Source organism: Perognathus longimembris, chromosome 12 (assembly GCF_023159225.1).
Source record: "Perognathus longimembris pacificus isolate PPM17 chromosome 12, ASM2315922v1, whole genome shotgun sequence".
Taxonomy (NCBI): Eukaryota; Metazoa; Chordata; class Mammalia; order Rodentia; family Heteromyidae; genus Perognathus; species Perognathus longimembris.
This window is the reverse complement of record NC_063172.1, coordinates 67107525-67127594: the sequence shown is the minus strand read 5'-3', so window position 1 is coordinate 67127594 and position 20070 is coordinate 67107525. Positions and strand designations below refer to the sequence as shown.

The window sequence follows — 20070 nt, the reverse complement described above, 5'->3', positions numbered from 1 at the left end:
CACAAAATCACCACACCGTGTGTGTGTGTGTGTGTGTGTGTGAATTTAGATATATAGGAGTTTAGAGAACACAATACAGGCTAAAGCAGCTGAGGATAACCTACAGAATTGGCAAGATTTGAAAGGTTTTTCCTCCTCCCCATATGCTATTTTAAGAAAACGAATCTGGTAATGGTTTAGGTGAATTAGAAGAGAAGAAGCCTGAAAGCTATGACCTTGGGGTATGATGCAGAAAGGAAAGAAATGTGCATTAGGACAAATGTAGAGGAAAAAAGAAAGAAAAGGAGTGGTAGGCTGATGGTGACTTTGGAAATAACCACAATTCTTGGAGAAGGGAAAGAGTTGTAAAGCTGTTCACTCGATGATGATGAAAGGCCGCTCAAGTAGAAACGGTTGGCAGGTAATCCAAGTCTGTTCCTCAGCTGAGACGCTAAGTGAGAGCCAAGGACCATCTCAGCGACAGCTCGTAACCGGACGCCGTGGTGCCGGCTACTGTCTCTCTTCTCTTTTGCTCCTAATTTTTGCAAGCTATAAATGTACGAGTGATTAATGCTACAACTTTCAAAGAGTATTGTAACAATCCTTCCTTAAGAAAGGACACAGATTTGTGATATTTTCTATCACATTTGGAATATACTTCATGGGATATTTTGAAATCAGAGACTTGGAAATATCAGAAATAAGGTTATTCCATCTGCCTAGGTAAACCATGAAATACTGGCCTGGGGGCAGGACATCACGTTTCCAGCCAAGACTGAACTACGTATGAAGCAACTCACTACATGAAGACAACTCTGGAAGAAGAATGAAAAATAGCACAAAACTGGGCAAAGCCCAGGTTACCTGCGGGCACTTCCACACAACAAACAACTGGTTTCAAGGACTGTAATGCTGCTGTTTTCATATCATATAAGAGACCACGAAATGGCAGTTTTCTCTCTCCCTTAGGTTGTACGCTGGACTAAAGCAGTGAGGGTAAGCCGATCATTTTAAATGACGCATTCAACGTGGTTACAATGAGAATTCTCACCCAGAGATTTAATTTGTCTTAAAAAAAAATCCTTTTATCATTTTTGCTACTCACTATCTGGGAAGTTCTAAACTCAGTCTGAATGTGATGTTACCAAGTGTCACAAGTAATCAGGAAAAAAATATACTAATAATATTATCCTATATAAACATCGTCAAATATAAATAATAATACCATATAGTAAAATACAGCCAAGAAATTCTGTTGGGAAAAATAATAACATTGTATCACACAATAGAATTACTGTGACTTATTTTGGGGAGAGTTCCCTATCTAGCCAAACTTCTTCTTTGATCTTAAATGATCTCTAAGTGGCAGAATTTGAGTGCATTTCTATGCAGAAGACTTTGGAATCACAGAATGTTTCATCTGTGTCTCATTTCGTCAGCGAGGAGGCTGAGGCATAAAGGAGGTGGGTAACCAGGTAGACTCCATTATGTATAAGGAGCTGGACTTTGTCAGTAAAGTATGCAACTCTTCCTAATTTACCCAGAAAATTATTGTAATTGGGGTTATGCTAGTTTCCCGCTGGATACTGCTCATCATATCTAAATGCATATGGAGTACTGAGAAACCAGGAGGAAAGCTCAAATTATATATGTTTCCCAGCCTTAGCACTGTCAACATTTTGGGCCAAATAGCAACATCCCTGGTGTCTTCTCTCTAGGGGCCAGCAACTTACCCACTGGGACAACACAGGTATCTCCAGACACCCCCCCCCCCCAACACACACCCCACGAACCTAATGATGGAAAAGACAATTGCTGAGCTGGAAAACTTCAAAACTGCAAACACTCTCATGTCACGTTTACTATCCTAATTACTTTAGAAACTCTCAGACTTTTCTACTAATCAGTCTAACCTCGGACAACATTCAGTCAGGCTCAGTGGGGTTGTCTGTATGGCCTTGGTTGGGTTGTCTGTATGGCCTTGGTTGGGTTGTCTGTATGGGCTTGGTGGGGTTGTCTGTATGGCCTTGGTTGGGTTGTCTGTATGGGCTCGGTGGGGTTGTCTCTGCCTCATATCTCCCGTTTACAGACTATACCAATGGCAGGGTATCATGTGGACAATGCCATGAGAGTGAATCACCATCAAAAGAGATAAGCACTTCTGAAACCTATAAACCTATAAACTAATAATGCAACCTAGGTAATTGTTTTGTGATAGATTCACAAATGATTTTTTGTCTTCCTATAGCATTCATTACATGCTTTATGAATCTCGTTTTGATACTGTTTCAAATTAAAAATCTATTGAACCTCGCCATGTTCCACCTGTCTTTCTAAGTGTGAGACTTTATTCATTCAGAATATTGTTCACGACAAACCCCCCAAGGCCTAGGTTCTTGTGACAGTGCTTATTCCTCCTAAATCTCCTCTTTCTTGTACTCATTTCACTCTTGGTCTTCTGCACAATGAAACACCGCACAAAGAAATGAGGCATGATGGGATTTCTGGTGTGAACGGTTTTTCAACGATTATGACTGAGACACGATGCTGTTTTCTTTTCATTCTGACCTTCCACAAACTTTCTGATGCTCTGAGCGAGAGTTCGGACACTACTGGGGAGATTCCAAGGGTCTTGCTTGATGTGAAGCCTCAGCCTTTTGGGACAGCTCAGCTTTGCTTCCATTTCCTGTTGAAATTCTAAATAAAGACAGAATGAGGGAGGAGGTAACAAGTTATACAAGAAATGTACCCACTGCTTTTCATATGAAACTGTAACCCCTCTGCACATCACTTTGACAATGAATAAATAATTAAAAAAAGAAAATCATTCCTAAGAATCACTGATTCCCACAGAGTTGAGCCCATAAGCTTCAGGATTGTTTCTTTGCCACTGTTATCTTAAAGTAATATCATGAGGACAAATTTTGGAGCTAAATCAGAACAGAAAATTTCTTAAACATAAAGTCAAACCTCATTGTTGTTTTTCGTTAAAATGTTCCAACAAAGAAGCAACTTTAGATGAAAGAAGTTGTCTTTTAAATCCTAAATTGGAAGTGAGACTATGACGGCTCTTGAGTGCCCGTCTTGCCAGTTCTCATTCCCAATCATTTCTTCCACCCCAGACATAAGCAGGTAAGCATTACGCTTGACGGAAGCAACAGCAACTCAGTAGAGACCTCTGATTAGAACATCTGTCTCGGCCAGGCCCCTGCAGGTACCGGACCTTTTAGCTTTCACCATACCTTCAGAGTGACATTTTAAAAACGATTATAAGTTTAACGTATCCATACATGACCAAAACAGAGGTAGAACTGGGTGAATTATGGAGCCACGATTTTCCTTCTTGTATGTTTTTGTTTCGTGACTCTTTTGTCTATTGCCTTTTGTTTCCTGCTATCTTCCACTAGCTGTTTTTCAAGCATTACCTTGTAATCCTCGACCCGGAGTGAGACACTTGGTTTGTTCAAAGGCCCTCACCACGGCTTGTCCTTTCAAGAGGTTGGTAATTGAATCCACCTGCCAAGAGCAGATTCCTAAGCATTACACACTTTTCCTAATGCACGAGTATATATTTGCTAATCTATGAAGCATTCTGTTCTTCAAGAAATAATTGGCCTGTGTAGCTGGAGGCTCATGCCTATAATCCTGGCTACTCAGGAGTGTGAGATCTGGGGATCGAGGTTCAAAGCCAGCCCAGGCAGGTAAGTCTGTGGGACTCTTATCTCCAATAAGCGACTCAGAAAAAGCTGGAAATAGCACCATGGCTCAGGTGGTAGAGTGCTTCCTTGAGCAGAAAGAAGCTCAGAGACAGCACACAGGCCCAGAGTCCAAGCTCCAGGACTGGCATGCGTGCACACACGTGTGAGCTCTCTCTCTCTCTCTCACACACACACACACACACAGAGAGAAGAAGAAATAATTGCATCTGAAATCCCAGAATGTTTATAAAGCCTATTTTTAAATATTATAATCAACTCAATTGCTCACCCAATAACATTCCCAATGATTTCTCTTATTATATAATATGGTAATACAAATACACGCTTATTTCATTAAGGTATGTGAAAGTTCAAAACATCTTTATGAGCCTAAAAGCTATTGAAATCTTTCTCAATGTGGTAAGACCTTCTACATGACAAAATTTAATAGTATATATATATATATATTTTTAAGAATGTAAATAGAAATCAGTATCAAGATACTTTTACTTTTGGAAATGTGGAATATGGTTGAGCAAGCAATTTCCTAATGCATTCACAAAAGCTTCAAAAATCACCAAAAGGCTAACACTTATCTTCACAGTGACTTTTCCAAAGACTATCAAATACTTCCTATTCACAACAGTCCTTTCAGTTAATTGTGAAAGAAAGCTCTATCCCTCTCTTAAACTAAAAAATAAAAGTGGAAGAACAAAGAGAGGCTTTCTCATTCTAGTATCAAACCTTTACACACACACTTGGGAGACATCGGACACTGTAGTCTGCAGGCAAATCCGTAAGGGCTCCATCATACCTGACTGAAAAGCTGCTCAAGGCAACTGTGTATCTTGTCCTGTTTATCACGAGAAATGCGGACACCGAGGGGAAGTTCATCGCCTAGACGGGAAACACAACAAGCAAGAAACCAAAATCTTCAGCCCCACGGATTCTCGCGTTAGATAAAAGGCCGACAATTCCAAGCCGGTTCTCGACCCACATCAGTTCTCATGTGCAAAGAGGGGTTCTGAACGCTCGAACGGGGTCTGAGATGTCAGCCCGTACCTCCCTACACAGTGAACGTGACCCACGAAACCAACACTGCATCGCCTCACGTAAATGGTGCTTTCAGAGGGCCTGTTGTTCTAACGGCTAGCACTGAAATAAGCTGAGGGAGATCTTCATTGGATCAAAGTCTTCTTCACACATCAAAAGCAGGCATTTATAAGCTGCTGGGGCAACCACCATTCTTCCTCACAACCACTCTTCCGTCTTCCACATACAAGGAGAGCTCAGATACTCTTGCTGCAAAAACACCTTCCCTGCTCCTCTCCTCCCCGACCTGACCCCAATCAACTATGCCTGGTGCTTTAGGAAAACCAATTTCCTGTGTAGCTTCACAGTGACCCCTAAAGATCAGAACTTAGAAGGCAAAAACGGGTTTGCTCGTTGGCTTTTTCTTTTTAACCCACGCTCCACGTATTTGAGCACGGGAACTTGACTTTAGGGAGCACATGAATGCTGAAATGCATCTTGGGTGCTGACCAAGAAGGAAGAAAGACTACATGGATCCAAGAAACCATTTCTACAGGGATGTCCAGCAGCACTGCCTGCAGAGAGCACAGCCACCGTGGTCCCCCACACACCTGAGTCCATTTCGTCACTGTGGAAATAGGAGCTGCACCGGCTGCTGCAGATACTGTGGAAGGAGGCGGTGGAGTTCCTGTTGCTGTTGCAGTCACTGGAAGAACGAGAGACAGTTACAGTGTGCTTGCCCACACCATCTTCACGCCGCCTACCCTACAACCCCCACCCGCTGTACGTACTGATAGGTTCCATACAAATGGTGGAAAAGTTGGACCTTCTGCACACTGATTTAAAATTTAAAAGAACTTTATCGTAAATAAAGATGGGCCTTTAAAGAGCTTATTGTAAATAAGATGTGGTTCGCTTTTCCTAGGTGATAGAATGGAATCGCTAGTGAATTTTTTTTCATGTGTTGTAAAACTAGGGCTCAGACCACACATAAATTTTGCATCATTTATTTCACAACTGTGGTTAGATCATTTTCTAATAGACATGAAGCCCTGTGTGTGGTTTCTCCCACCCGTCTCTGGTTGCGTGGGTTATAAATTACGGGTACCTTGTCTGCCTCGTCTGCCTCCACACACAGCAGAACACAAGCAGGTCCCCAGGAATGCTAAATGCCCAGGGAAGTATGCTTTAAATGACTGTGACCAAAAACACAATCCAGATTCAGAAATACTGGAGGAGATGAACTATTTCTACCTCTCAGACTAAGTACAGAGGGCTTATTTAACTTTAAATTTACATTTAGAATTTCTGTCCTAGCCTAGTGGGAGAGTGGGAGAATAATTTTAATTATCTGATAATGAGAACATAAGGTAAAAAGCATTTTCAGATGTAATTTCCCACTGGAGGGAAAAACCATGGATTTCTATTTAACAGCATGCTGGTATTTTTAGAAGCTAAAAGTAAATGAAATGGTAAAGGTGATTCATCTGTGTGATTTTATTAAATCTTTAGGAATAATTAAAATCCTTCAGTGACAAAAAAAAAAAAAGCTAGGGTAGAAATCTGATTTCAAAAGAAGCCATAAAGTCATACCACCTACTCTCCGAGGTAAATTATGTTAACTCTAGTGGACTGCAGTGTCCCTTTATATAAAATGCAGTTACACTCCAAACCAGCCACAGAGGTGCTGGGGATTAGTGAAAATACATCTTTAATGTTACTTATTAGTTTAATTAAAAATGAGGATAACGTATCGAATACATGCTAGCATGCTATCTTTTCATTGTACAATAAGCAACGAATTGAAGCTCTTGCCTATGGCCTTAACTACTCAGGTGGCTGAGGTCTGGAGACTGCTATTCTAAGCCAGCCTAGACAGGAAAGTCCACGAGACTCTTATTTTCAACTAATCAGCAAAGAGCTGCGCGTAGAGGTATGGCTCAAGTGTTAGAGCACTAGCGTTGAGCAAAAAAAGCTCAGAAACGGTGCCTAGGCGTTCAGTTCCAGCCCAAGGACTGGCGTACACACGAAAATATACTTCTCAAGACCTCTGTCTTAAATGCAGAATCCATTTGGTCTAGTTGCTGAAATGAGGTGGAGAAACCCATCGGTTACCTGTAGGAGTCTCTGTTGCTGATGGTGTCATGACCCGAGTCTTCCTGCTCATCCCCGACCACGGTGAAACAGACCCGCTTGCTGTTTCTTTCTCCTCTCTCGTTGTCGCTGTCTGTTGGTATTACGCACTCTGAGGTCTTCCGTTCCAATTTAGGAGAATATGTTATTGAAGACATAAGACTGTAATGTGATATTAAAAAAAGTAAGTACAGGTGTTCAAATTTCACTGCCATGGATAGCTACCTTATTTATTTAATATCAGGAGCTTACACACATTTCTACAATGTTTCCAGGGCTCACACTGTTTAGTCTCTTGTGTGAAAAACTTGACAGAGAAAGTTTATTATTTTCATAGCCAGACTCTAGTGGCTTACATCTGTAATCCTCCTAGCAAGGAAGCTGAGATCAGAGAATGGAAGTTCAAAGCCAACCTCAGCAGAAAAGTGACACTTTGATCCCTATTTAACCAGCACAACGCCTGAAGCACAAGTATGGCTCTAGCCTGAGCCGGAAAAGAAAAACAGACATGAAAGAGCAGGAGGCCCAGAGTTCAACGTCCATTTCCAGCACCAAAACACAACAAAAGGTGACTGGCCAAAGATGATCCCTGTTTGTTTGTTTGTTTGTTGTTCAAAATAAGCAATAGAAGTAGCACAGGGTGTAGTCAGAAATTCAACAGTATTCAAGCCCCCTTCTAGCCCTGTAATTAGGACAAAGTTACGGTAGTCTCGCGGCAGACATGAAAAGCAAGCACTCCGTGTGCTGCAGGGCCCTCCAGGCTAGCCCTCACGGCTCAGAAAGCCAGGGACCCTTCTCTCCCCGTTTTACAGGGGGAATCTCTCATCCTCAATCTTCTGACCGTCCTGAGGATGGCAAGAGGCTAAAGCAGGGTCACGGCAACCTGAGGATGGGAAAAGCAAGGGCCATTCCCAACTCACGGGCCATCCAGTCAGAACCAAGGAGCCTATCAGTCCGTCCAATTTAGCGGCAGGCCACCTGCGGGCTGAACGGCTGTCAGGCCTGCGGCAGCTCGGGAGGAACTGTGGATTCCACTACCCCAAGGCTCCAGGCTTTCCGTGGTGGGCGTTCCAGGCAGCTCATGCCTGTAATCCTGGGCCACTCGAGGGGCTATGGCGTGACCTGGGGATTGCAGTCTGAAGTCAGCCTGGGCAGGAAAGTCTTACTTCCAATTAACAACAGAAAGCCAGAAGTGAAGCCACTCGAGTGGTGAGAGTACCAGCCTTGAGCAAAACCACTCAGGGACACTTCCCAGGGCCTGAGTTCCAGCCCCGATGTTGGAAAGCATGTACACACACACACACACACACACACACACACACACACACACACGAAAAACTAAAAGAAAGAAAAAGAAAAGAACTAGGTAACATTAAAATCAATTTCGATGACTTCATTATCAAAACGCAGACGACACGACTTGGGAGATGAATGAAACCCTACTGAAGCCAAGAGCTTTACTAAATGACCCCAGCATTCCACCGTAACCACTGGCACGTACCTTTACACTCATCTCCCATAGCAATGGAACACTTTTTTATGTTTAAGGTTACTAAAGCAGCTTCTATCTCTTAAACATATCCCTGACCATCAAACCCAGTGCTGAATGTAAAGTAACTATCTGTTAAGTAAGTTCACTCTTAAACACATTAGTAAATGTACCATGTGTTGTCCTTGGTACCGTGAATGTAGTCGTTTACAAAGCACATAAAAGTTTCAGAATTCATGAAGCATAAATTCCACTGGGAGGAGACAAACAACTAAACTTTACAGTGTATTAGGTGGTAACAGATGTAAAGAATAAAAGCAAAGGAGGAAAAAGACAAAGGATGGAGGAGGACTGGGCCGGGGAAATGGCTGAGTGGTGAAAGTCTTGTCTAACGTGTGCAAGGCCCCAGCACCAAAAGAGAAGAGATGGAAAAAAATAAATCACAGTTTGTAATTTCAAACAGTCAAGTCAGGGAAGGTCTCTCTTTGCGGTGATGTTTGAATAAAATTTTAGCATTTTATAATATCTAGACATCAGTGAAAATTAAAGGAGCTATGTTACATTGCTCAAAACTCTGTGAACATCTCTGGTAACCGAAACTATGAATTATTTGAAACTGTTTTCTCTCCTGAAGAAATACTTCCATGTCTTGTAGGATAGACTGTAATATTTATTCACTCCTTGTACCCAAAACATTAAAACAGGCTAGCTCCAATTACCCAGGAGGTAGACTGCAGATGAACTCTGAATATCAAGGATACACAGGTATTCTACTTAGGCAAGAAGTCCGTGGTGCTAATACATATTTTAAATGAGAAGATTTATACAGTCTGTTCAGAGTTACACATATTGCATCCTCATAGTTGCTTTTCTTTTTAAACAGACTCAGTCATGCTTGCACTGACCCTAGGGGAACAAGCTGTTAAGTTTACAAATAAATGATAGGGAACTTTGTTTGCCACACCATGCTGCTCGTTTATGAAGTTTCTAGACCAGAAAACATCAAGGCATGTAATATGCCTTGTGCATGCAAAAATATTCTCTTTTGCTTTGGCTCACCTACAGCATCCGCTACTTACTATTAATCTATTAATTAAAACCCCATTCCAGGTCAGTTTCCTCATGAAGTCGCTGCTTAGTATTTTTGTGCACAGTATATTTTATCTACTGTTTATTTTTAGATATATCATCATCGTAGCTATTAATCATTAAACTCCTTTGCTAGTCATGACAGTACGGCATAGATATAAGTTCTACATACTTCACAGAGAGTAATTTATTATGATTATGGTGATAAAATATATTATTAGTATCCCCATTTATGAAGTGGGATGAAGGAACGCACTGTTACATACATTTGGAACAGTAAGCAGACCCTTTTTCGTGTCTTTTATATCTGTATATAGAGACCGATGATAGATTTATAGATGTAGGTATAAACATAGATCTCTCTTACATACTGGGGGGATTAGGGTGGTCTCACTGTGGTAAAATCCTGGGAGGGATTTCTCTGACCTTTGAGCATCCATTATTCAACACAAGGTGAGTGGACTTAATGGGGGTCACTTTTAGGCAGAAGCCCGTAGGTTATTGCAAAGATTTCCCTAGGCCTTCCTCATAGTTTGACAATCAGAGCTGTTTCAGCTCCAAGAACACCTACCTGCAATTCTGAGGATAATGCAGAACAAAGACCCAGTGGCCCAAAATGGGCATGGAGAATGAGCAAGAAAAGAAACCCTTTGTTGTTTGCATCTGTGAGACCTTCAGAGTTTTCTAAACAATGAAGGAAGTCAAAGTACAAGTGGTGCATAGAAACTAGAGGTCTAGAGAAGACAATCTTGATAACTGGCGTGCAAGAATGTCTACTTGAATACGGGGACTGGGCAAAACCTCTCCACAGATTCGCCTGACTCTCGAGTTCCCAGGAGGCTGGTAACAAACACCTTGGGAACACCAGGCAGGGCGCCCTTGGGTGGGACTAAACTGGTAACTGTCCAGGAAGAGAAGGTGTCTAGTGAAGCTGGTCCTCAGTGAGATGAGTCTGGAAAGATGGACAAAAGCCGAGCGGAGGAACTGCAGGTCACAATACCATATTTAATACTACAATTGGCCCTCTGTATCCATGAGTTCAATATCCATGGAGTCCATCAATCATGGATCAAAAATATTCAGAAATTCCACCTGCTGCATAGGTGTATTTCCTTGTCATTAGTACTTAAATAATACAACAGTCTCTCACATAGAATATTCATTTTGTTACAGATTATAAGTAATCTGGAGATGATTTAAGTGTACAGAAGGATGTTGGCACGTTATATGAATATAGTACTTCATTTTGTGGAAGGGAACGTCCTGGGATTTGGAATCTGAAGAGAGTCCTGGAGCCAATTTGTTGATACCAATGGACAGGGATGGTTTAACAGCAGTGTAGTTCTGTGGAATGCTCTTTACCGGGAACTGGCCCCATTTGCCTTTAGGGACTCTGGTGGCACATGCTAAATGCAGAAATGTACCAAAGAAACAAAGGCACCATCTGGCAATTCCCATGGTAGCACTAGCAAGGGAGATGGTGGCTCGGTCTAGAGTAAAAGATAGGGACGGATGGTGAGGAGAAGGGTAACCTCCGCAACCTGAAGGGGCACGGGGAAGGAAGGGCAGGAATGAGAAGAAGCAAAGATGACTTCTGAATTCTGGCTTGAAGAGCTGAAGAAGTGAGAAACATCCGCTGAGCAGGAAAGGCCCTAGGTAAGAAAGGATGCAGACAGGCTTGAAGCTAGCGAACTGGAGTTCAGTATTGTAACTGCAGTACGTGTGAGGTACCTGAATCATTGCAGTGTTGATCTCATGGTCAGACCTCAGAGCAACTGTGATAAGGAAAGAAGGAAATGTGTGCACTATGTGAATGCATGTAATAATATAACCCTAGCCAGCGCAGCAGTACCTGTGGTAGATACTGATTCTCACAAATCTGTGCCTACATTTTTCACATTTACCAGAAAAGAAAAGCTTGAGGAAACTCCAAAAGTAACTCTACCACCAATCACACCACTCCTGTCCAGAGCCCCCAGGGTGTCTGAGGAGCACAGCTTACCCTCCACTCAATCCCGGAGCCTCCGGTCCCGCAAAGAAAGCCTGTCCCCGAATCTCCTCTCTTACTGAGCCTCGAACCCTCCACGTGAGTTTCTTTCCAAGGAAAACTGACAGAGCCTCTATTTGAAAATCCCATCAAAGGTTTAGAACTACTCCTGAATTATTTCCCCGCTTACTCATTTCCAGTATCTTCCTGTCATTACCAGGTAATAGTCCACTTAGGGAGAAAAAGTACTCAGCTTCCCAAAAGGGAAATAAAAAATCATAAGGCCTTAGCAAAATCCATCACATGACCTGATCTCACATTACTAGACAGAAAATTCATCTCTAATTCCACAGGCGGATCTGAAGCTAAGTAGGAGGATTTAGCAAACACCTACGGTAAAGGAAAATTCTATATCTACAAGGATTCCCAAGCGACAAGGTAGCCAGACCTCAGGATAAGATAAATCCCACACCAGGCCCTTCGTAAGAGAAACCAATTTCCAGAAAGGCGAGCAATGAAATCTTAGGAGGCAATTTCTCTTCAAACCTGGAAAAGCACCTGAGATCTGCTTCTATGCCCTGACTAAGAATAATTACTACATGGTGAGAAAATTGTCTCCTAACTGGCCTTTTAAATAATTTGTTAAGCTCAACCGCACTGCAGAACCTATGAATACAAAAAGCCATGGAGAATGCGGATCCCGGAACAACTGGACTGCTTTAACACGATTATATTGTAGATTGAATTAGGTGGAACAATTTTATATTTGGAATTAAATTTTACGGTCTACACGGAGAATACGAATATTATTTCTCCCACCTTTTGTTTATTTCACATCACTTTCTAATACACATGCAGAGCTGGGCAATAGCTTTTAGAATGAGAGAAAATTTGAGTGAAAACAAATACAATTTGCAGGAGCTTCAGTTAATAAAAATCAAACTCCATTGAGCAATTAACTATTTAAATATAATATTTTAAACCAAGTAAACAACCCTCTATGGTTCAAGATTGCCTTTAAATTTATCTAAGATATCTAAATCTTAAAGAAAAAATCAGAAATTTAGCAATGTTTGGATGAAAGCCAGGCGATGCGCCATGTGGATGTATCAGAGACTTGTTCTCTGACTCAGTTTCCGAAAACCCATCAGTAACCCTGCCACTGACTAAAGACAAGTGGGGATAATAGCTCTTGGCCTAACCGGAAGTGTGAGATGGGTCGGACTTCTAAAGTTCCTTTGAGAGCTGGGAACTGTGACTCAGTGCCCTATAATAAACACTCTTTTTCTACACACTTCCCAAGTATCTTCAGGAAAGAACTACTTTCTAAAATAGAAAGAACCCATGTCATGAATGCCCATGTATTAAATAAAACAAATGCAATACCCTAAAAGGTGAACTTCTGCCACCAGGGTTCTAAGACAATTCACAGTTATTCAATTGCTTTAAAATAGTCTGTTGTCTTGCTCCCTCAGAGTGCTTACTTCAGCTCTACATGGAGAAGTTGCCATTTAACATTTTAGAATGACTAACTTCTAAAAACTAGTTCCTTAGGCATGGGCAAATGACATTCGAATTCTAAACCTCTTACAAGGCTTCATAAAGGCACAGTAAGTATAGATTTGAAGATAATTTTTTAAAGTGTGTATCCAAAAATATGCACCAATGATTTCTTTAATAGTCCTGAAATTCTCAATTCATGAGTTTATTTATTTATTTAATGTCAGTACTGGGGCTTGAACTCAGGGTCTCATGCTCTTTCTTGGCTTATTTTTTTCAAGGTCTGTGCTGAGAAGTATATTTCAAAAATATGTAAAAGAAAAGAAGTAGTAAGCCAAGTATGACTGTACCAGGTTAGGATGTAAGGAGCACGGATGGTGAACGGCATATGTATGAGGAACACACACCGCACCTGTGCCAGCAATGTAAATCAGCCCCTTTATAAAGACGGTGCAATGGAAATAGACTGTGGGTGTGTATATCACTTTCAGAAATCAACTGATTTCCTTTATAGTCAATAACTTCTGCCTCCTGAACGGATGAGCAGTCCCGATGCCGGGCGTGACGTTAATTGCTTTCGGTATTCATTCCTTCAACGTTCACGAGCTTGGATTTATTCTTCTGCTTCTACTTGGCACAGATGAGAAGCTGAGCCATCTCTAAAGCCACACACACGTCTGCCCATCCTGAGACGCCTTCGCTAGGTGGGAAGCACCACCGTGGAGAAGCGGGGCAGATGGCTCTCCAGAGCTCACGCGGTTCTTCAACCACCTCACTCCTCAACACCGATCAGTTTATCCACTTCAGAACACGCTTACTACCTCTCCCCGTCTGTCTACGTGAAAGCCTCTGCCATTAATTCAACTAGAACAGAGATCCGGTCCTGCAGATAAACACTTTTTGCACTCGCTTATTTAACAAGAATGTGAAGCAATTATTATACTTGGTAAGGTCCATCAATATCTCTTTAGTACATGTACATCAAATAGTATGCCCTCAACTTCACTGAGAACAAGGAAACCTCCACAGTTAGTACACAATCAAAGACTATTTTCAATGCAATATTTTTTTTCACACAGACATTTAGCGTTCTTCTCGTAAGACAGAACTTGATCACCCGCGTCCCTGGTACTCAGTGTTTAAGATATCCTATTTTAAGGTGCTGGAATAAAAATACATCTCTAGGATTAGTACCAAAGTCTGAGAATGAATTGAGAGGTTGCAGGGGTTTGTCAAACGTCATGTTCTACATCTGTTTTCATTGCATAAGCGTGTGCAGATGACAGAAAGTACTTACTCATCTATTTGACAAACACACAACTCCACCTCTTTCAGCGCGGCATGGAGTTTCCCCAGCAGCTTCTGATAGATATCCTGCGTTTCTAAATCTTCTTCTCTCAACAGGTCCCGGAGACCGTGGCCGCCTGGCTGTCCCAGGGACAGTCCCGACGGTGCGGCCATCGTTGTGATCGTGTGCTGAATGTAGACCATCGGGCTCAGTTTCCCTGAGGAGTTCAAATCATTTCAAGGCGATACTGGTTACCTTCGGCGCACGTGGTTCAGTGATCCAAACAACATAAATACAATGTCAAGCCAATGTGGAACTGAGTCCGGGAATTAAAGCTAGTTGTAATTAAAAGCTACTCAGTTCAACCCTTCAGCCGAAAGGGCAGTGGTATGGAGTAGCCTTATAGATCACGAGCCTCGGCTGTTTTTTCTCCAAGTCACAAAAGTCAGTGCAGACTAGTGACTGTAATCCGAAATCACACAACTGAGGAGGGCAGGAGCATTCACCCTTCTTGAAAGGAAATAATCTAGATGCCATCGAATTAGGTAAAATAAGATGGGTTCAGAAAGGCCACAGGTTTTCTATCATATGTAGATACTAGACCTAAACGATAAACATATATGTAAACAAAACCAGGAATGCATCCATCTATGGTTCTACCGATGATCATGATGATTAACGTGAACTCTAGGCAAGATACGATAGCAGGGCGGGTGAAGCCTGTTTGAGCAATTAACAGGCACTTTATCAAAAATGAATATTAAGAAGTTAAACTAGGTCCTGTCTGAAATGTGGGTACTAATGAGAAAGAGGTAAGTGGCTGGAGTCAGGGATGGATGACAAACGTTGTCAGAATATTTCATGTGCATGCATGAAAGTGGAAGAATCATGTTTGCTCCATTTAGCATGGGAAGGGGGAGAGGGGGAGGGAGAAGGACGGAGGATTATGATGAAGATGCATTGCATGCATAAATGATTGGATTATATTAACAACTCCAGTACAAATAATTCAAGCTAATAAAAACAACTCTAGGGGCTGGGGATATGGCCTAGTGGCAAGAGAGCTTGCCTCGTATACATGAGGCCCTGGGTTAAATTCCCCAGCACCACATATACAGAAAATGTCCAGAAGTGGCGCTGTGGCTCAAGTGGCAGAGTGCTAGCCTTGAGCAAAAAGAAGCCAGGGACAGTGCTCAGGCCCTGAGTCCAAGACCCAGGACTGGCAAAAAAAAAAAAACTCTAAGCAAAAGGAAATGGCAGAAGTAATGGTTTCCATTTTCATCCTCTAGATACTTACTTGTAATTATCTGAATGACTATAGTAAGAAATGTGTTCTTTATAGAAGTTACTTTTCATGACTTAATAAACTTCCCAAAGCTGACCTACCTTGTTCAGATTTACTTTCTTTACCATGAGAACTGTGCTTCCAATTATCCAGTTGAACACCAAATGCACTCCCCAGAGAGGTTGATGTTTTGGGATAAGAAACTTCCATCACATTGACATGGCAGTTGGTAGGGCAGAAGTCACTGCTGTGCAGTGGAGAGATTTTAGATTTGGCCTGTTTAAAGGTGGGCCAGGCTCTATTCTTCAACACTCTAGAGAACTACAAATTAAAGGACAGAAATTAAAATCAGTTGAGCACATAGAATTAAGTCAGGTATATTTCACTTGTGCCATCCATAACCAAAATCACAAGAAAATTAAGTCATGCCAACTGGAACAAGGGAAATCAATTACAAGTTTTTAGAAATTAAATGGTTACCTCATCATAGCCCCAAGGTTCTTAATAAAGCAAAGCCATACAGATCGCAAACATATAAAACTGCTTTGCAATTCCGATTACAGTTTAGATGTTGAAGGAAATGAATCCCAGCGATCAACACCGCTGCCTAGCACTCAGTTCCGCAGGCTGCCAGAAGCTGAAACCACTGAATAGAGAAACTGACAAACAGGGACACTAGGGCAAGAAGCCGATCACTAAAGCAAGGAAAGAGGGGAAAAATAGGAGAGCTGTCAGGTGAAGGGAAGATGAAAAGTGGGGTTCTATCAGGCATCATCAGAAAGCCAACCAGAGCAAATGTGATGGTTCAGACCATGTGAAAGCAAGAGATGGCGATGCGGACCTAGAATCACCGGGGGACTATACTTGGCTAATAACCACTGCTGAGCTCTGGGATCAGAACCAGTATGGCTGTCTGCACTCTGCTTTTCTGTCAGTGGGAGGAAAGTGACACTTAAATGATGGACGGCTTCCACGGTCGGCCGCCCTACTGCTTCAAAGCCTGCGGTGGTTTTCCATCTGCTCCTTTCCTAGCTCATAGAACTTCCCTCAATCTGACCTTTCCTCATCTTAGTTTCTCCCTGAACTTTCTTTCCTTTGCTCCTTACACTCTGGCTTTCATGCAGTTCCAGTCACGCTCGTTTTACTCACTCTCGGCCTGTGTGTGTTTTTAGGGTGTGTTCTAGAAATTTTCTGCCAAACTTCATCTCTTCATCTTCAGATTCTGGCAAATAATTCAGATCCTTTCCTGTGTCCAAGATGAGGTTTCCTGGTCATTCACTAAGTTATATCACAGTGCAATCCTCCTTAAAAACCATATTTTAAGGGAGACCTCTCAGAACCACACAAAAACCTGTGTGAAGACAGTATGTCCCCGTCTTTGAACACTTGGGAGGAGAGTTTGGTCACCACCTCTCTACATGTTTCTGAAGTAGTTCAACAGTAAGACTCAAGGAGAAACCTTCCCTACCAAGAGCCTCTCCTGAGACAAGGGCCTTGAGAAAGCAGCCCTGTGTCCTGGGTGTCTCCTACGGTTTGAGTGTGCCCCTCAGGTCCACGTGTGACAGTTTTCACTCGTGCTATGATTTGGCTATGGTTGGAGCATCTACCAAGGGGCTGTGTGATGAAAGGCTTCATCTCTAGGTGACCCTCTCCCCAAGTGGAGGAATCTTTTGGCAGTGGAGCAGACCTGGTGGAAGGTCTTTATGTCACTGGGTGTACTTTGGAGGTGATCACGGAACACAAGCCTTTATCTCCGTTTCCTGTTGGGCGATATAAACGCTTTCACCTCACTCACGGATTAATGGGCTAATGGGGTCTCGAGGAAATGGCTCTGCTGTAAAATCAGGCCTCTTCTCCTGCACAATGGCTCACACACAAAAGCCCTTTCCCATTTCATGACAAAGCAGGCAGGTCAGCAGAGAGTGACTAGATGCAGTCACCTAGTCTTTAACTTCCCAGTCTCCAGAATCATGAGATGAAGGCACGGGCTCACAAATTACCCAGTCAGTGTCGCTTAGTTATACCACCAGAGCCCAGACGAAGGCAAGTATCCTCAGGAGAGGAGAAGAAAGCAAGCGTGCTCCCTCAGCCAGATACTACCAACGTGCTGGATACGTTCTGAAGACCAAAGCTGTGCTCCAAACCAGCACGCTCTGGTACTCAGTTTGTAAGAACTTCCTGTAATGAAATCTTAAAACAAAAATCGTACAGCTTGTGTGTGGAGATATTAGAGAGCATCAAATGAAACGCCAAATTCACTAATAGGCTTTGGGAACATTCCCTCAGAGAAGTAGAAATAGGAGTTCCTCTTCCCAAATGCAAATTGCAGTTTTGCAATGAAGACATGGTTAGGGTGAATGGTCAGGTGAACTGAAAGGAACAAGCTTTGGACTTACTATGGAATAGCCTAGCGTCAGCTTACTACCATTTCTTCCTCCTGATTAGTTCCGGCTGTCCCTCAGAACCCGCAGGGGACAGCTTCTAGACATCGCAGGGAGGCCAAAAACCAAGGATGCTCACAAGCCTAAAAGGTGGCAGTATTTGCAGAGAACCTATCTCTACCTGTCTGCCTGTCCAATATGCATACGCTCTGCAAGTACTTTTACATCATTGTTTTTACTCTTTTCTTTCAGATTTTTAAAATCTGCAGTTGACTGACCCTGTGGGTGCAGAACCCACAGATACAGAGCTACAACTCTAGTTAACAAGTGACCGCAGTGTACAACACTTAGGCAGGTGGAGAAACATCAGGGGAAGCAGGTGGGTTCGGGGTCATGGGCACACAGATAGAATGCTTTCCTGACAGGCAGGAGGCCCTGGGTGTACTGAGCCCCCAGAACAGTCAAACACCACATCCTAGAGATGGAAGTTCAAGTGTTCAATGCACTAGGAGTACACTGACCTTAGAAATACATTTAAACCTAGTTGTAGTCACTTGATTAAAAGCCAGAAATAACACAAAAGCAAGATGACTGTGCAGATGATCTCTCACTGAAATTAAATGCAAAACTCTTCGGCATGGACTTACAAAAGTTTTGTATTAGATTATCCTCTTGGGAGAGGAGACATCGTGGGGAATTCCGCACATAATTTTCCAGGCCCATGTAATAATCTAAGGTCTATATAGAATTAAAAAGTAACGTCACTGGGAATATTCAAAGTCAGTCTCCCAAAGTTCCCACTTAACATGTTTCTCTTGGGTGCTTACCTGTGATTCCTAATATCAAATTAAACCAAATCATGAAATAACTATAAGTCAGAGAGATGATTCTAGAATGAAGAAATGTTCCCAGGGCAATGTCAGGGAAGGATGTTATCCAAAACAAGGCACAGTGTCACATTCAAACCAACCCTCCATCCTGCTCAGCAGAGAATAAATATTTGCTTAGGATTCAGCTAAGTCTCCAGAGAAGTCTGCCTAGCCTCCAACATTGAGCCAAACATACCTGTGGTCTGTGTAACTGGGCAGGAAATCCATTGTGATAAATATTACAATAGTATGCATGTAGAAACTACAGAGATCAACTCATTCCTGTTTTTAAAACCTCACATTTGAGAGTCAAAATAAAACAAAGCCAGCGTAGCCTCTCTCAGAGTGTAGTCTCTATGGATACATTTTATTGCACAGAGAGGAGTGTTAGAGCTTTCCTTGGGAAGGGAACTATGTTGCTAATAATTGGCTAAAAAAATAAATATGTGGAAACCTAAAAAATCTATGTGCACAAATGCTATGGTTTCTGTTGACATGCTATTTGACATAGAAATTGAGATAAGCTTATAAACCTCTTATAGCTTTAGGTAGTTACATCTTACTGATGCTAAAAAGATCCCTGAAATCTTTTCCTGATAACCTTCTCTATTGAGTGGAAGATTGTCAACTATTTTAGGTATATTTATGGGTAAGTGAAATAGTGACAAAGATAGCTTTTTAAATTAAATTTTATTGACAAGGTGATGTGCAGAGGGGGTACAGTTACACAATAAGGTGGTGAGTACATTTCTTGTCTTATTTGTTACACCGTCCCTCATTTTCAAGGACAGATTTTAAAGCACCTTGGGTTCTAACTGGCTACAGGATTTTTAAAATTTCTAAATTAAAAATATAAAGAAGTAAGAAAGCAACACCTAGTCCATTTGCCAGCTGTTTGCCCTGAGGCGATGCCTAACCTAGGGGCAGAATCAGAGGAACGCGGAGATATACAGCTGTTTGAGACTCAAATCATGTAAAAACATACACAAAAGAGCTATCTGCTATTTGTATTGTTATTTTTATCCTCTAAAATTATGAAATTATGACCCATTAGCCTGTCCACCTTTGTTCAAGCCTTCCAAGATCTCAGTTCCTTGTGAGAAGATAGAACGTACTTCTCACTCATGGGTCATGTTTTTGAAAAATCTCAAAATTTGGCACAAACCATGTACATTAAATACATACTTCTAATCTCCTGCATTTATACTTCCTAGATTATTATATATTAAAATAATCTAATATATATCTATATAGGTATCTATATATCTATTATATAGATATATCTATTGTATAGCTGTATCTATTATATATCTATATATAGATATCTACATATTATAGAT

At 41.8% G+C, this 20070-nt stretch overlaps 1 protein-coding gene across 1 annotated transcript in view; it reads right to left on the bottom strand.

Moving 5' to 3' along the window:
- Prex2 (phosphatidylinositol-3,4,5-trisphosphate dependent Rac exchange factor 2) overlaps nt 1-20070 on the bottom strand; it is a 234051-nt gene that overhangs the window by 71828 nt on the left and 142153 nt on the right. Inside the window, exons 24-30 of the mRNA XM_048358365.1 lie at nt 15582-15801; nt 14205-14412; nt 6825-7004; nt 5321-5415; nt 4492-4574; nt 3405-3495; nt 2548-2676 (exon numbers count right to left, since the gene is read on the bottom strand). Of these exons, the coding sequence (XP_048214322.1) occupies nt 2548-2676; nt 3405-3495; nt 4492-4574; nt 5321-5415; nt 6825-7004; nt 14205-14412; nt 15582-15801 (1006 nt within the window). The remainder of the gene's footprint in view (nt 1-2547; nt 2677-3404; nt 3496-4491; nt 4575-5320; nt 5416-6824; nt 7005-14204; nt 14413-15581; nt 15802-20070) is intronic.